The sequence below is a fragment of the Oncorhynchus mykiss genome, chromosome 12 (genome assembly GCF_057628025.1).
Source record: "Oncorhynchus mykiss isolate SJ-2025 chromosome 12, ASM5762802v1, whole genome shotgun sequence".
NCBI classification, from domain to species: Eukaryota; Metazoa; Chordata; class Actinopteri; order Salmoniformes; family Salmonidae; genus Oncorhynchus; species Oncorhynchus mykiss.
Genome location: NC_143033.1, coordinates 48519610 through 48537390, shown reverse-complemented (window position 1 = coordinate 48537390; position 17781 = coordinate 48519610). Strand labels below are relative to the sequence as shown.

Here is a 17781-nt window from a genome sequence, read left to right as displayed (position 1 = left end):
TGAACAGTGGGTTAACTGCCTTGTTCAGGGGCAGAATGACAGATTTGTACCTTGTCAGCTCAGGATTTGATCTAGCAACCTATCAGTTACTGGCCCAACACTCTAACCACTAAGCTACCTGCCACCCCAGCATCCCAGTGGAGTTCATGCCCCGATGAATTGAGGCTGTTCGGAGGGCAAAGGGGGGTTCCAACTCAATATTAGGAAGCTGTTCTTAATGTTTTGTACACTCAATGAAAAGCAAGAGCATCCTTCACTCGTCTCATTCATTAGTAGGGGTGACCGGTTTCAGGATTTTTGGAGTCGACTCCGACTCCTGTGGTTGGAGTTAAAAGAGTCAACTCTAGTCCTACTAGGAAGACACATTTTGCATTCTAGGGAGGACTGACATGAACATGATACTGCCCATTTGCTTATCAACTTATAAAAGGCCTATGTTGTTTGTATATAGAAGGTGATGTGTAGGAACTAGAATATTTTAGTGATATTTCTGCTGTGCGCAGCCTTGACAGATTCCATGGGATGATGCGGTGCACTCTACGCCGATAAACCTATTATTTGCTGTGTTATGAAATGATTATCCAAGCATTTGCTTTATTCCAAAGGACGATTTGCACAGGATTAATTTTTCCAAATGGAATTTTTTTATTTTTTATTAAATTGACTCTTATAACAGAAACCTGGGGTAGAAGGTTTTATTCTAGGCTTAAAGATATTTCAACGTCATGTCTAGACGATGACAGGCTACACTGACAACTCATGCTTGGCAGACAGATGTATCGGTGTGTCTCCATAATATTTAAATTGAGGAAGTGTGATCATAATCATTATTTTTGTGATCCATGGTAGACGTCCTTCCAAGTAAAAATATCCCCCATTATGATTATTTGAGCTGCAACATTTTTGGGGTCTAAAACTTACCTTTCTGGTAATAAAAAAAATTAAATAGCTAAGGTGTACTCACTTCTGAGGACACAAGCTCAAATTCATACAAATATTCAGAAAATATGAAAAATCATGTATGACTTTTTTCCTATTCAAAAAAGTGGGGCCATAGGGCATGACATGATTGAAATGCTTTCTAAATATGGTAACAACAGTTTATTAGCACAAGAAACTCTGAGGGCTCGGAATAGGCTACCCACTGGTCACAGATGTCATTTCAACATCTAGTTTTGATTTACATTTGGTTGAAACATCACCATGTCATTGAATTTAGGTTAAAAATTACAGGTGAGGACTTTTTTTGCAAATCCAATCCCTTTTCCAGGTTGATTCAATGTCATCATGTAGATTTTATTTGTTGAAATGACGTGGAAACAACGTTGATTCAACCAGTGTTTGCACAGTGGATAGTTGTTACAATGTTGCAAGTTCGCAATAGCAACAGCTTCGGGCCGGACACAGTTGATTGATTTGGCATAATGTTGCAATTCACGAGCGACACTTCAAGTCAAACAGAGAGAAGGGGAGGCAGACAGGCAGAGTAGAGAGATTAATGCATTTTTACTTAGTTGACAATGGAAGTTATAGGACTACTGCTCTATTGACCTATAGGCTATCTCTGAGTTCCATGCGCTCATTTATTTTGCCGCCAATGGCTCACGGTGTATCAATGTGTCCATATGGCAGAAGCTGGTGCTCTTGCCTTAGTTGAGTTCTTACTTTCAGATTTGTATCATTTTAATTTAAATTTGTATTATTAGAGATAAATGAGAAATGAAAATGTTATTATTGAAATTAAACTGCAGATCGGTAGAAATAGTATAATAAATTGTAAATTTCCCCAAACTTGAAACTCACTCGCCGCCTATGTCAGCTACCCAAGTTTATCAGGCATTGTGTTATCTTGGAATATTCCGTCCGGATTTTCTTCTTAGCCATGGTCAGCTCAGAAATTGACGAATAGGCTTACAAACTTGAACTCCCCAATTATCATGGCAATTTAGCCCACTAAGTGGAACTCGCGTACAGCAGTCGTGTGTAGTCTAATTTCATTCCATAGGCTATTTTCCATTTTATCTGTACTGTTTTTAGGATATGGTGTGTTTGATAAGACGTTAATTCATATTCACGTCGAATTTCACGTTGTATTTGATATGCGCCACCATTTGGGCTATTTGATTGGAAACACACATGATGTAAAAAGTGTCTGTTTCATGACATTGAAATACATTTGGTTGCCCTGTAGGCTACAAAAAAGGCCAAAGAGGCTATATACTTCTACGTAGAGGCTACATTATTTATGTTAGATGACCTTGACAGAGCGTAGCAGTGCACCTCTCCAACTGCACCATGGAGAGGCACGGTGGGCATGGACAAGATACATACACTATACATACAAAAGTATGTGGACACCCCTTCAAATTAGTGGATTTGGCTATTTCAGCCGTTGCTGACAGGGGTATTAAATTGAGCCGACCACCATGCAATCTCCATAGACAAACATTATTAGTAGAATAGCCTTACTGAAGAGCTCAGTGACTTTCAACATGGCACCGTCATAGGATAATACCTTTTCCAACAAGTCAGTTTGTCAAATTTTGGCCCTGCTAGAGCTTCCCTAGTCAACTGTAAGTGTTGTTATTGTGAAGTGGAAACATTTAGGAGCAACAACGGCGCAGCTGTGAAGTGGTAGGCCTAGGGTTGCAAAGGGTCAAAAACTTTCCGGTAAATTTCTGGACATTTTTTGGTTAAACTATCCCCAATTTAATGGAATTGCAACCCTCTGCTGTCACGGATCCACCCCGGTACTGCTGCTCATTCTGTTCACCAGTTCCAGAAGTCGACGTCACCGGCCTTCTTGGCTTCACTGAACTGGATTCATTATCATCAACCCCATCAACCCCAGACTTTTTTGATTACGCACACCTGGTTCCCATTCCCCCTGATTAATACAGCATGTTATATATGTGCTCTCTGTTCCCCATTGTCCTTGTCTGGTATTGTTCCCCATTGTCGGGTATTGTTCCCATATCCGTTGGTTGTGTGAGTACCATTGCGTTGTTTCAGCTTTTGTGCTGTGTGTTTTGTGCATTGTGTATTACGGGTCTCATCCCGTGTCGTTCTTCAAGGTTTACCCTCGCTCTTTTGTTTAGGTACATCCCAGTGTTTTGTATACATGTTTGTTTTGGGTGTATTAAAAAACGCTATTATGTATCCCCGTGTCTGTCTCCAAATCCTTTATACCAGTGTGACATCTGCATGTACAGTGCATTCTTCCATCAAATGTAAAGCTGATTCTCAAGATCTTACACACTAATGAGATGCTATTGAGCCCACATTACTACACTGTCTGAGCCAAGGACTACATGCTTTCTGGTAAGTTTTGATTACAATACTGGGTGGGGTGAATATATTTTGTGACCTACATTATTTTTTGTTAACAAGTAGCAGTAGCAAGTAGCAGCCTACAGCAACGTGTGTTTAAATCACTACTAACTTGTTAACCATTTCTGCTAGTTACTTTTTGCTACCATGTGGGTTTTAGCTTGCTTGAGCCTGCTAACTGAGGAGTGTTAATTCACTTGTTTCCATATGTTTCATTTTAAAACATTTATCTTAAAAAGGAGTTGTTTAATCTAACTGCTTAACTATTTATCTGTACATGGGATTTTTATTTATTTAAATGAACTCATTGTTTTCTAATATTTACAGGAAAATGCCACGGGCACTATCTGATGTGTGGAAACATTTCACTGCAGCTAATGCAGAAGGAAAAGCTGAGTACATTTGCAAATACTGTGCCAAATCATATGCGAAGAATGCAACAAAGATGCAGAACCATCTGGCCAAGTGCATAATGTTCCCTCAGTGCTCACAACAAGCAACCTCTGACAAAAGTCCCTTTACTTCTATTCGAGGTGAAAATGATGAATCAGACACCTTATTGATAGCAACAGCTCGTGGTCCTCCTTCTCATTCATCAGATAAATGCTGATGAATGTCTTGCTCTAGCTGTGTATGCAACTGGTTCACCTCTGATGCTCATAGGCAATGTGTATTGGAAGGGATCTGAATGTTCTTCGCCCAGCATACACCCCTCCAACCAGACATGCTTTATCTACTCATTTGCTGGATGCAGAGTTCAACAAAGTTCAAGTAAAGGTCAAGCAAATCATATAGAAAGCAGACTGTATTGCAATCATCTCTGATGGGTGGTTGCATGTTCGTGGGCAAAGAATAATTAACTACATAATATCCACCCCTCAACCAGTATTCTACAAGAGCACTGACACAAGGGTCAACAGACACACGGGTCTCTACATTGCAGATGAGCTGAAGGCAGTCATCAATGTCCTTGGACCACAGAAGGTATTTACACAGGTGACAGACAATGCTGCGAACATGAAGGCTGCTTGGTCTAAAGTGGAGGAGTCCTACCCTCACATCACACCCATTGGCTGTGCTGCTCTTGCATTGAATCGGCTACTCAAGGACATCATGTCACTGAAAACAATGGAAACACTTCTGCAAGAGAGCCAAGGAAATGGTTAGGTATGTGAAGGGCCATTAAGTTATAGCAGCAATCTACCTCACCAAGCAAAGTGAGAAGAATAAGAGCACCACATTGAAGCTTCCCAGGAACACCCCTGAGGTGGTGTTGTCATCATGCTTGACAGTCTCCTGGAGGGGAAGGAGTCTCTCCAAGAAATGGCCATATCACAGACTGCCGATATGGACAGCTCTATCAAGAGGATCCTCCTGGATGATGTATTTTGGGAGACCGTGGTAAGCAGCTTGAAACTCCTGAAACCTATAGCAGAAGCCATTGCACGGATTGAGGGAGACAATGCCAATCTGTCTGATGTTCAGACTCTGCTTGTAGATGTAAGAGGAGAAATCCATACTGCCCTGCCCACTTCACTGTTGCTCCAAGCGGAGGAAACTGCAGTTCTGAAATACATCAAAAAGCATGAAGACTTCTGCCTGAAGCTCATACACGCCGCAGCGTACATGTTGCACCCCAAGTATGCTGGCAAGCGTATCATGTCTGGTGCATCAACAAGGCCTAGGGTGTCATCACTACTGTGTCTCGCCTCCTTGGCCTTGATGAGGGCAATGTTCTTGGCAGTCTGGCGACGTACACTTCCAAGCAAGGGCTTTGGGATGGAGATGCAATATGGCAGTCATGCCAACATATCTCATCAGCCACCTGGTGGAAGGGACTTTGTGGATCTGAGGCTCTTTCCCCTGTTGCCTCCATCATCCTCCAAATCTCACAAACATCATCTGCCTCAGAGCGCGACTGGTCCTTGTTTGGAACACACACCAACGAATGCAACAGGCTGACCAATACAAGGGTTGAAAAATTGGAGGCCATCCGGGCAAATATAAGGCTTTTTGAGTCTGACAATGAGCCATCCTCAACAAGGTTGGAAAGTGACAGTGAAGATGAGGCCTCAGAGTCTGATGTTCAAGAGGTGGACATTGAGGAGGTCCAGGGAGAAGACATGGAAGCCTGAGAGGAAGACAACCACACCTTTAGTTTCTAGACTATTATTTTATGTGTTGAAAATGTTTTTGGGAGATGGATCATTCAATGTTTCCTTTTTTTTGTTCAGTGAAATCATCCCATGTGAAGTCAACTCATTTAATTAAAGTTCAATTCGTAACTAAATAGTGTTTTTTATTTCTATTGGAAGGATTTAATCATTTGCGATTATGTTTACTTATGATAAGGTAAATATATCCGGGGCGGCAGGTAGCCTAGTGGTTAGAGCGTTGGACTAGGAACTGCAAGATCGAGTCCCTGAGCTGACAAGGTAAAACTCTGTCGTTCTGCCTCTGAACAAGGCAGTTAACCCACTGTTCCTAGGTCGTCATTGAAAATAAGAATTCATTCTTAACTGACTTGCCTAGTTAAATAAAGGTAATAAAAATATATCCAATGGAAAAAACAATGAAATGGTATTAATTTGCATATAATTCTCACAAAGTTTCCACCTCTGAATATTCCCCAAAATGTACAACCCTAGGTAGGCCACACAAGCTCACAAAACAGGACCGTTGAGTGCTGAAGCGCATTGCGGGTAAAAATCGTCTGTCCTCGGTTGCAACACTCGCTACCGAGTTCCAAACTGCCTCTGGACGCAACGGAAGCCTAGCTTGTAGGCCTATGGTCCTAAATGAAAGGGAAACAGATTGCCATTTGTAGCCCAATAGATCACTGAAATCAGTCAAACCGAGCTCAATAACTCAATGCATGCACACAGTCCTATTGAATATGAATTCACCTATATTGTGTGTAGGCCTATACCATCTTGATGTACCCAGTTTATCAAGAGATTCACCATTCAAATAAATTCTTACCGTTATTTAGTTTGTTTAAAATCAAAGTCAAATTGATTGTATTGATACATGGCTGTCGCTGGGAATTTTTCTCATCAAAAAGTTAACAATTCATTATATTTATTTTTGGCATTAAATGTCAACCTCCTTGACCCCCACAAATCATCATTAGCCCTTAAAAACCCATATCGGTCATTCTCTACCTCTGACCCAGGTACTTCCAGTGTCCGCCCAGGTTTGGACTGTTTGCACCCATCCACAAGGTGATCCGTATCGGTTTCCCCTCCACCAGCCCGGCCAAGGCCAAGAAGAGCAAGCGCATGGCCATGGGGGTGTCATCCTTGGCCCACAGCCCCAGCAGCTCGTCCATCAGCTCTGTTAGCTCTGTGGCTTCCTCAGTGGGCGGGCGGCCCAGTCGAACTGGCCTGGTGAGAGATACACATGCATGCATAGACATAAACCAACCAATGTATTTTCATGACTATAACTGCCAGTCTAATGGGGTGGTATCATTCATGTAAAGTGCCTTCAGAAAGTAGTCATACCCCTTGACTTTATTGAGTTACAGTCTGAATTAAAAAATGATTAAATATTTTTTTTTTTATCTCACCCATCCTACACATAATACCCACAATGACAAAGTGAAAACATGTTTTTAGAACTTATTGCAAATGTTTTGAAAATGAAATACAGAAATATCTCATTTACATAAGTATTCACCCTTGAGTCAATACTTTGTAGAAGCACCTTTGGCAGTGATTACATCTGACTCTTTCCGGGTAAGTCTCTAAGAGCTTTCCATGCCTGGATTGTGCAACATTTGCCCATTATTTTTTCAATTCTTCAAGCTGTGTCTAATATCCAACGTTTTGACAGACAAGCTGTCTTCATCAGGGTATAATGAAGACAGCTTGTCTGTCGAAACGTTGGATATTAGGTTATTACATTATTGCATCTGAGCGCCTTGAGTGTGTGGCTCTCCTTTTCTTTTTCAATCATTGCTATACAACCAATTTCAGGTCTTGCCATAGATTTTCAAGTAGATTTAAGTCAAAACTAACTCAGCCACTCCAGAACATTCACTGTCTTCTTGGTAAGCGACTCCAGTGTATATTTGGCCTTGTGTTTTAGATTATTGTCATGCTGAAAGGTGAATTAATCTCTGTGTCTAGTGGAAAGCAGACTGAACCAGGTTTTCCTCTGATTTTGCCTGTATTTAGCTCCACTATGTTTATTTTTTATCCTGAAGAACTCCATAGTCCTTAACGATTACAAGCATACCCATAACATGATGCAGCCACCACTACGCTTGAAAATATGAAGAGTGGTATTCAGTAATGTGTTGTATTGGATTTGCTACAAACATAAAACTTTGTATTCAGGACAAAAAGTGAATTGCTCTGCCACATTTTTTGCAGTATTACTTTAGTTCCTTGTTGCAAACAGGATGCATGTTTTGGAATATTTTTACAGTTGAAGTCGGAAGTTTACATACACTTAGGTTGGAGTCATTAAAACTCGTTTTTCAACCACTCCACAAATTTCTTGTTAACAAACTATAGTTTTGGCAAGTCTGTTAGGACATCTACTTTGTGCATGACACAAGTAATTTTTCCAACAATTGTTTACAGACAGATTATTTCACTTATAATTCACTGTATCACAATTCCAGGGGGTCAGAAGTTTACATACACTAAATTGACTCTGCCTTTAAACAGCTTGGAAAATTCCAGAAAATTATGTCATGGCTTTAGAAGCTTCTGATAGGCTAATTGACATAATTTGAGTCAATTGGAGATGTACCTGTGGATGTAAAAATCTGTCTGTCAAAATGTTGGATATTAGGTTATTAAAATATTGCATCTGAGCTCCTAGAGTGTGCGGTTCTCCTTTTCTTTTTCAATCATTGCCTCTTTGCATGACATCATGGGAAAATCAAAAGAAATCAGCCAAGACCTCTGGTTCATCCTTGGGAGCAATTTCCAAACGCCTGAAAGTACCACGTTCGTCTGTACAAAAAATAGTATGCAAGTATAAACACCATGGGACCACGCAGCTGTCATACAGCTCAGGAAGGAGGTGGGTTCTGTCTCCTAGAGATGAACGTAGTTTGGTGTGAAAAGTGCAAATCAATTCCAGAACAACAGCAAAGGACCTTGTGAAGATGCTGGAGGAAACAGTTACAAAAGTATCTATATCCACAGTAAAACGAGTCCTATATCGACACAACCTGAAAGGCCGCTCAGCAAGGAAGAAGCCACTGCTCCAAAACCGCCATAAAAAAAGCCAGACTACAGTTTGCAACTGCACATGGGGACAAAGATCGTACTTTTTGGAGAAATGTCCTCTCGTCTGATGAAACAAAAATAGAACTGTTTGGCCATAATGACCATCGTTATGTTTGGAGGAAAAAGGGGGAGGCTTGCAAGCCGAAGAACACCATCCCAACCGTGAAGCACGAGGTGGCAGCATCATACTGTGGGGGTGCTTTGCTGCAGGAGGGACTGGTGCACTTTACAAAATAGATAGCATCATGAGGCAGGAAAATTATTTGGATATATTGAAGCAACTTCTCAAGACAACAGTCAGGAAGTTAAAGCTTGGTTGCAAATGGGTATTCCAAATGGACAATGACCCCAAGAATACTTCCACAGTTGTGGCAAATTGGCTTAAGGACATCAAAGTCAAGGTATTGGAGGGCCATCACAAGCCCTAACCTCAATCCTATAGAAAATGTGTTGGCAGAACTGAAAAAGCGTGTGCGAGCAAGGAGGCCTACAAACCTGACTCAGTTACACCAGCTCTGTCAGGAGGAATGGGCCAAAATTCACCCAACATATTGTGGGAAGCTTGTGGAAGGCTACCCGACACATTTGACCCAAGTGAAACAATTTAAAGGCAATGCTACCAAATACTAATTGAGTGTATGTAAACTTCTGACCCACTGGGAATGTGATGAAATAAATAAAAGCTGAAAAAAATTATTCTCTTTGCTATTATTCTTACATTTCACATTCTTAAAATAAAATGGTGATCCTAACTGACCTAAAACAGGGAATTTTTACTAGGATTAAATGTCGGGAATTGTGAAAAACTGAGTTTAATGTATTTGGCTAAGGTATATGTAAACTTCCGACATGAACTGTATATTGTACAGGTTTCTTCTTTTCACTCTCAATTAGGTTAGTATTGGGGAGTAAATGCAATGTTGTTGATCCAGCCTCAGTTTTCTCCTATTACAGCCACTGCTGGCTTGCCTCTGAAGCTAAGCAGGGTTGGTCCTGGTTGGTCCTTGGATGGGAGACCGGATGCTACTGGAAGTGGTGTTGGAGTGCCCGTAGGAGGCACTTTTTCCTCTGGTCTAAGAAAATATCCCAAATTCCCAGGGCAGTGATTGGGAACCTAGAGGGCTGTCTTTCGGATGAGACATTAAACATGTCCTGACTCTCTGTGGTCACTAAAGATCCCATGGCCCTTATCGTAAGAGTAGGGGCGTTAACCCTAATGTCCTGGCTAAATTCCCAATCTGGCCCTCATACCATCATGGCCACCTAATCATTCTCAGCTTTCAATTGGCTCATTCATCCCCTTCCTCTCCCCTGTAACTATGACCTAGGTCATTGCTGTAAATGAGAATGTGTTCTCAGTCAACTTACCTGGTGAATAAGGGTTAAATAAAGTTAAATTAAAAACTCTAACTATTTTATAGTCACCATTGGCCTCATTGTGAAATCCCTGAGTGGTTTTCGTCCTCTAAGGCAACTGAGTAAGGAAGGACGCCTGTATCTTTGTAGTGACTGGGTGTATTGATACACCATCCAAAGTGTAATTGATAACTTCACCATGCACAAACGGATATTCAATGTCTGCTTTTTTATTTTTACTACTTATAGGTTTCCTTCTTTGCGAGGCATTGTAAAACCTCCCTGGTCTTTGTGTTTGAATCGGTGTTTGAAATTGCTCGACTGAGGGACCTTACAGATAATTGTATGTGTTTGGTATAGAGGTGACTTTATCAATATATTCGCATGTATTTACCCCCCAAAAATGAAATGCTAATTAGCTGCTAGTGTGGCTATCATAAAGAACAACAAATGCCATGATGATCTGGACGAGACTGACGAATCCAGAGACAATGGTAAGAATCTCTGGATTAACTGTAATGTTAGCTAAATGTAATAATGATTCAATTTGCTACATTTCTTTAAAAGGACAATTCCGTGATCTATCTTGTGCAAGTTTAAAAATGTACACAATACCTGTTAGCAAAAGTGTCAGCTTTAGATGACGTGCAGGAGCTTGCAGGGATTTTTTGTTTTTCATGATGTCTATTTTGATGCTAATTAGCATTATTCGAATCTGAGAGTAAATTGAGCTGAATATATTGATTAAAGTCACGTTGTCCAAGAGAGATTTACATGGTTCTCAAAACGTCACACCAGGGTAAGCCTACACAAAACACAGCCCTTATTTTATGTTTTTTTTAATGTTTTCCCTATGGGAAAAATTAATGGTGGAAAAATGATTGAAGTAATTTCCCTGTTTAATCTCTAGGTTTTATGGGTATTATAAAACCTCCACTGTGAGGCTCTGTAGGAATTAATGGATTCTACAGTATTTCAATTAAAGGACAAAATTACATGTATTTAAGTATTGCTTTGTTGTATTGGAGGACAGTAACATTAGTACTTTCCAAAACGTACTCGGAAATGTTTTTATATATTCCATTTTTTATGTTTAGCTCACATAATATAATTAAAAATATGCATTATTAAGATGTCTGTAGTATAATAAATGTGTCAAAAACAAATGTAGACATTAAATGCATTTCTATGGCTTTCAAAATATTTTTTACAACGGTGGGTGAGTGGCAAGATGGAGGCGTGGTGGTTTCAAAACAGCGCCCTCTGTTAGTCATCTAGTGTAGATGTAAATAATTGAGCGGTATGCACACACAAAAACTTGTCCCAGGTGCTGGATCAGAGAGGACAACGTAAAACAAAAAGTAAATCTGTACACTGGTATAATGCTCCCAAAGCGTTTAATTGCATTATACACATTTTTGCAGACCTGACAGATACAAACAGACTGAAAGATGAGACTGCCAGAGAGCAAGAGATGGAGAGAGACAGAGGATGGGAGAGAGATTAAGAGAGGGCAGAGAGGGAGACAAAGAAGACATGCAATACAGTGCCTTGCAAAAGTATTCAACCCCCTTGGCATTTTTACTATTTTGTTGCATTACAACCTGTAATTTAAATATAATTTTATTTGGATTTCATGTAATAGACATGCACAAAATAGTCCAAATTGGTGAAGTGAATTGAAAAAAACAACCAAAAAACAGAAAAGTGGTGCTTGCATATGTATTCACCCCTTTGCTATTAAGCTCCTAAATTAGATCTGGTGCTACCAATTACCTTCAGAAGTCACATAATTAGTTAGATTGCACACAGGTGGACTTTATTTATCTGTCACATGATCTCTGTATGTATCACCTGTTCTGAAAGGCCGCATAGTCTGCAACACCACTAAGCACAGGGCACCACCAAGCAAGCGGCACCATGAAGAACAAGGAGCTTTCCAAACAGGTCAGGGACAAAGTTGTGGAGAAGTACAGATCAGGGTTGGGTTCTAAAAAAATATCAGAAACGTTGAACATCCCACGGAGCATCATTAAATCCATTATTAAAAAATGGAAAGAACATGGGACCACAACAAACCTGCCAAGAGAGGGCCGCTCACCAAAACTCATGGACCAGGCAAGGAGGGCATTAATCATAGAGGCAACAAAGAGACCAAAGATAACCCTGAAGGAGCTGCAAAGCTCCACAGTGGAGATTGAAGTATCTGTCCATAGGACCACTTTAAGCCGTACACTCCACAGAGCTGGGCTTTACGAAAGAGTGGCCAGAAAAAAGGCATTGCTTAAAGAAAAAAATAAGCAAACACGTTTGGTGTTCGCCAAAAGGCATGTGGGAGACTCCCCAAACATATGGAAGAAGGTACTCTGGTTAGATGAGACCAACATTTTGATTTTTGACCATCAAGGATGGTCAATGCTATGTCTGGCACAAACCCGACATCTCTCATCACCCCGGGAACAGCAGCCCCACAGTGAAGCATGGTGGTGGCAGCATGCTGTGGGGATGTTTTTCATCGGCAGGGACTGGGAAACTGGTCAGAATTGAAGGAATGATGGCGTTAAATACATGGAAATTCTTGAGGGAAACCTGTTTCAGTCTTCAGATGGCTTTACAAAGTACAGATTATTTTATTTTTTTGATAGTTATGCACGTTCAAGTTTTCTGTTTTTTTGTCTTATAGTAAGGCAACAAAAGAGGAAAAATGCCAAGGGGGGTGAATACTTTCGCAAGCCACTGTACATGAGACAGGACACACACTGTATTTGGCACAATATAAACATTTTAGAGACAAATAACACACAAACACAGTAGTGACACATTACATAGAGTAGTTACAACACGTTGGGGACACAATTACTGATTATCATAGCACATAAATATGCAATATTCTTTTAAAGCTAGTATTGATATATTATCAGTATTGATGGAAATGTCTGTCTGTGTATGTCACCCCTCCGCCTCTTATCAGGCAGTCAGGTGACATATTTGGAAGATGTAGCACATTAGGTCAATTAACCTCAGCCAGCATTAGGACACCCTAATTATCACATTCTGGCACATCAGGTGGCCATCTTGGTGCTGGTAGTAGGGCTAAAGTACAGACATACTGTGTATACCCAGAAAACATGACCCCATTGGTCCCATGTGGGTATTCAGTGGCCAAGGTGAGCACGGGCTAGCCCACACCAAGCCAAACACAGGCTAGCCTACACCAGCTCAACTCGGGCTAGCCCGACATGGGCCAGCCCACACCAAACCCAACACTGTCATGGTTACACCTGTCACGAGAGGGCTGCAGATACCGTCCTAGAGACATTAACATCACTCAGGTGTGTCCTATTTACTCGTTATGATTTCCATGTTAAAAGGGGTGTGTTTTCTGTTGTCCTTTGCAGAAGCTTGAATTGTATACCGTGTACGGTTGTTTACTGAGTGAGTTTTCGAGACTTAGTGTGTGTTGTTTTTCTAGTGTACTTTGATCCTAAAGTATTCATATTTACCCTTAACCGCTGATTCTGCATCTGGTCTCTTCTCTGCACCTGGGTCCAACCTCACTACGTCACAGCAAGCTTCTGCCTCAACATGGACCCAGCTGAGATCACCCAGATCCAGAATGCTATAACCCACCAAGGAGAACTACTGTTGCGGCAGCAAGAACAACTCTCCCAAATATAAGAAACCCTCTGGGCACTTACCAATTTTGTCCAACCATGGCCCAACCCCAACCCAGGAGGAGCCAATGCCCAATTCTCATCACCCAGTGCTACAGGCGTCGCCATAGTTCCTCCAGGGAAGCTGTACCGGGAACCCAAGATCCCAGCCCCCGATTAGTATGACGGCCACCTGGGAGGATGCAAGAGGTTCCTCACTCAGTGCGCTCTGGTGTTCGATCTACAGTCCTCCTCGTTCCACACCAATCGGGCCATGATAGCCTATATCATCTCTCTACTCTCAGGTAAGGCCCTGGCGTGGGCAATGGTGGTGTGAGAACAGCAGCCACCATCCTGCAGCTCCACATTAGCCTTCACTGCCAAGCTGCGACAAGTCTTCAACCACCCAGTCAGCAGACGAGAAGCGGCAAGCCGACTGTTCAACCTACGCCAAGGGGCCAGACCAGTGGCTGACTTCGCCATTGAGTTCCGCACTCTCGCCGCCGGGAGTGGGTGGAATACTGAGGCACTGACCACTTTCCACCAGGGTCTGTTTAAAACTCCATCAAGGATGAACTTGCCGCTTGGGAACTGGGAGAGGACCTCGAGTCCCTGATAAAGTTGGCCATCAGGATTTACAACCGCATCCGAGAACGTGAAAGACAGTGCCTTTGACACCACCACCGGTTTCCGGAGCACCCCAAGCCCCCCCGAGCCTAGAATTAAGGAGCTCAGGCAGCTGGGACGCACACGTCTGAGCCCGCAGGAATGTGACCGGCGCATGAGCAACGGCTGCTGCCTCTACTGCGGAGGTCTCGACCATCTCCGTTTTACATGCCCAGAGTTGATGGGAAACACCAAGCTTGCCAGGACAAGGGGAGACCCTGACGAGCTGTGCAGTTACATCCCAGGTATACAGTCACCCTCTGACACTACCCGCAACCCTCCATTGGAACAACCGTCAGCACCACATTCAAGCCTTCGTGGACTCTGGGGCTTCACCAGAGAATTGCAAATCCCCTGCGTGAAATGTCCCATTCCTCTGCAGGTTCAAGCCCTCGATGGACGCACCATCGGCTCCGGCCAGGTGGAATATCAGACCAAGCTCATTCTACTGCAGGTTGGGGTGAACCACTCAGACTTCTTTTGATCACTTCTCCCGAGAACCCCCTTATCCTAGGGTACCCCGGGCTAGTGCTACAACCCACTATTATCCTGGTCCACAGGACACCTACTAGACTGGGGTAAGATCTTCCAGACTAAATGCCTAAGACCCCCACCAAGAGCCTCGCCGTGTTCCCCGGCATCCACTGAAGACCAAGACTTTTCCGCTCTCCCTCCCGAGTACTTTGACCTCCGGGAGGCCTTCAGTAAGAGGCAATCCGCCACCCTCCCTCCTCATCGTCCATAGTACTGCGCCATAGAACTCCTAACCGGCTCCACCCCTCCCCAGGGCCGCCTGTACTCCCTCTTGACCCCTGAAGCAGCAGTCATGGATTATTACATCCGGGAGTCGCTGGAGGCAGGTTTCATTCACTCCTCTACATCCTCAGCTAGTGCAGGTTTCTTCTTTGTGGGAAAGAAGGATGGAGTTCTGCGTCCCTGCATCAATTACAGAGGGCTGAACAGGATTACAATTAAGAATCGTTGCCCCCTACCTCTGATGTCTGCTGTCTTGGAGTTTGCCCATTGGGCCCAATTCTTCCCCAAACTGGACCTCCGCAACGCTTACAATATGGTGAGAATCAGGGAGCGAGATTAATGGAAGACTGCTTGACCCCGTAAAGGTGAGGGCGGTCACAGACTGTCCCCCATCCCGCCTCACTTAAACAAGTCCAGTGGTTTTACGGACGTTTTGACGTTTTATATGCAACTTTGGTGCGGGGAAGCACCTCATGTCCCAGAACCATTCTTGCTGGACCTGCGAGGCTGACCGGGCATTTGGGAAGCTTACGGGATCTTTACTCTCCGGACCCATTCTTGTCCATCCGGATCCTACCCGTCACTTTGTGGTATGCCTCAGACACCGGAGCAGGGGCGGTCCTTTTACAGCGGAACGAGGGGGACAAGAACCTGCACCCATGTGCCTATCTCTCCAAGTGGTTCTCGCCAGCGGAACGCAACAACGATGTAGGCAACCGGGAGCTCTTGGCAGTTAAGTGTGCCCTTGAGGGGTGGAGACACTGGTTGGAGGGGCACCTCATCCTTTTGTGATCTGGACAGACCATAAGAACTTGGTCTCCATTCAAGAAGCCAAGAGGTTGAACGCTTGCCAGGCTAGGTGGGCTCTGTTCTTTAACAGGTTCAACTTCGCACTAGCCTATTGCCCGGGATAAAATAATTAGAAAGCAGACCCCCTGTCCCGCCAACACAATGTCTCTAATGAGGAGAGGGACTGTGAGCCCATCATCCCCAGCTCCCGCATTGTGGCCCCCATGATATGGAGTATTGATACCACGGTCCGACAAGCCCAGACCAGAGAACCTGACCCCGGCTGGGTCTCACTACAGACTTTATGTTCCGCGATCCCGGGTACTACAATGGGGACACTCCTCTGAAATTAACTGGGCATTCAAGGATTAATCGGACACTGGAGTTCCTGAGGCGGAGATTCTGTTGGCCCAACATGATTGAGGATGTGAGATCCTTCGTTACGGCCTGCTCCACCTGTGCCCAAAGCAATTCCTTGCTCCAACCTCTGCCCATCCTCAGCCAGTCCTGGTCGCACTTGTCCGTAGACTTTATCACAGAGTTACCCCCATCCCAAGGGCTTTACCACTATCCTGGTGGTTGTCGAACAGTTTTCCAAGGCTGCCCATTTCATCACCTTACCCAAGTTGCCCTCAGTGAAGGAGACCGCTGATCTCATGATTACCCATGTCTTTCAACTACACAGACTTTCCCAGGACATTGTCTCGGATCGTGGGCCCCAGTTCGTCGCACGGTATTGGAAAGCCTTCTGCTCCCTGTTGGGGGCGTCAATGAGTCTTTCCTCTGGGTTTCACCCAGAGTCTAATGGGATAACGGAGCGGGCCAACCAGGAGTTGGAGAAGTTCCTCTGCTGTTTCGTCTCCACCCAGGCCAGCAACTGGATCAAGTTCCTCGTCTGGGCAAATATGCTCAAAACACACTGCCGAACTCGTCCACTGGACCGTTCGAGTGTCAGTCCTGGTTTGCCGAACTGTTGTCCTTTGCAGAAGCTTAAATTGTTTACCATGTGTTCGTTTCCTGAGTGTGTTTTCGAGACTTAGTGTTTGTTGTTTTTCTAGTGTGCTGTGATCCTGCTGCTACCGTTTCTCAGTAAAGTATTTATGTTTATCCTTAACCACTGATTCCTTGTCTGGTCTCTTCTCTGCACCTGGGAACAACCTCACCACATCACAAACATAGGCCAGCCCACACCAAACCCGACATGGGCCGGTCCACACCAAGCCCGACACAGGCCAGACCACACCAAGCCCAGCACCTAGAGGCTGGGGCTCATTAGAATATTTGGGGGCGTAGTTTGCACACAGTTATTTTTGTGCAACCGTGACTGAGTGTCATTCCAGTTTAAGTGTTCTGTTGTGAGATACCCATTTGTTTTTTCTTGTACACTGATGACGTCTTTATAAAGACGTCATCTGCCACACCCATTGCTGACCGGTGTACTAAAATCGAGCACACAACCATGCAATCACCATAGACAAACATTCACAGTTGAATGGCCTTACTGAAGACCTCAGTGACTTTCAACGTGGAAGACATGAACCTTTCCAAGAAGTCAGTTTGTCAAATTTCTGCTCTGCTAGAGCTACCCCGATCAACTGTAAGTGCTGTTATTGTGAAGTGGAAACGCCTAGGAGCAACAACTGCTCAGCCACGAAGTGGTAGGCCACACAAGCTCACAGAGCGGGACCGCTGAGTACTAAAGAACAGAGCCCTGACCTTAACCCCATCGAACGCCTTTGGGATGAATTGGAACGCCGACTGCGAGCCAGGCCGAATCACCCAACATCAGTGCCCGACCTCCTTAATGCTCTTGTGGCTGAATGGAAGCAAGTCCCCGCAGCAATGTTCCAACATCTAGTGGAAAGCCTTCCCAGAAGAGTGGAGGCTATTATAGCAGCAAAGGGGGGACCAACTCCATATTAATGCCTATGATTTTGGAATGAGATGTTCGAAGAGCAGGTGTCAAGATACACTACATTACC

General features: G+C 43.7%; 1 protein-coding gene across 11 annotated transcripts in view; it reads left to right on the top strand.

The window, feature by feature from the left end:
• The window catches only part of LOC110537702 (CAP-Gly domain-containing linker protein 2), a 79252-nt gene that overhangs the window by 36123 nt on the left and 25348 nt on the right, over positions 1 to 17781 (top strand). For all 11 annotated transcript variants that reach the window (XM_021623954.3, XM_021623953.3, XM_021623952.3 and 8 more), the window contains one exon: positions 6506 to 6719. In XM_021623954.3, coding sequence (XP_021479629.2) covers positions 6506 to 6719 — 214 coding nt within the window. The remainder of the gene's footprint in view (positions 1 to 6505; positions 6720 to 17781) is intronic.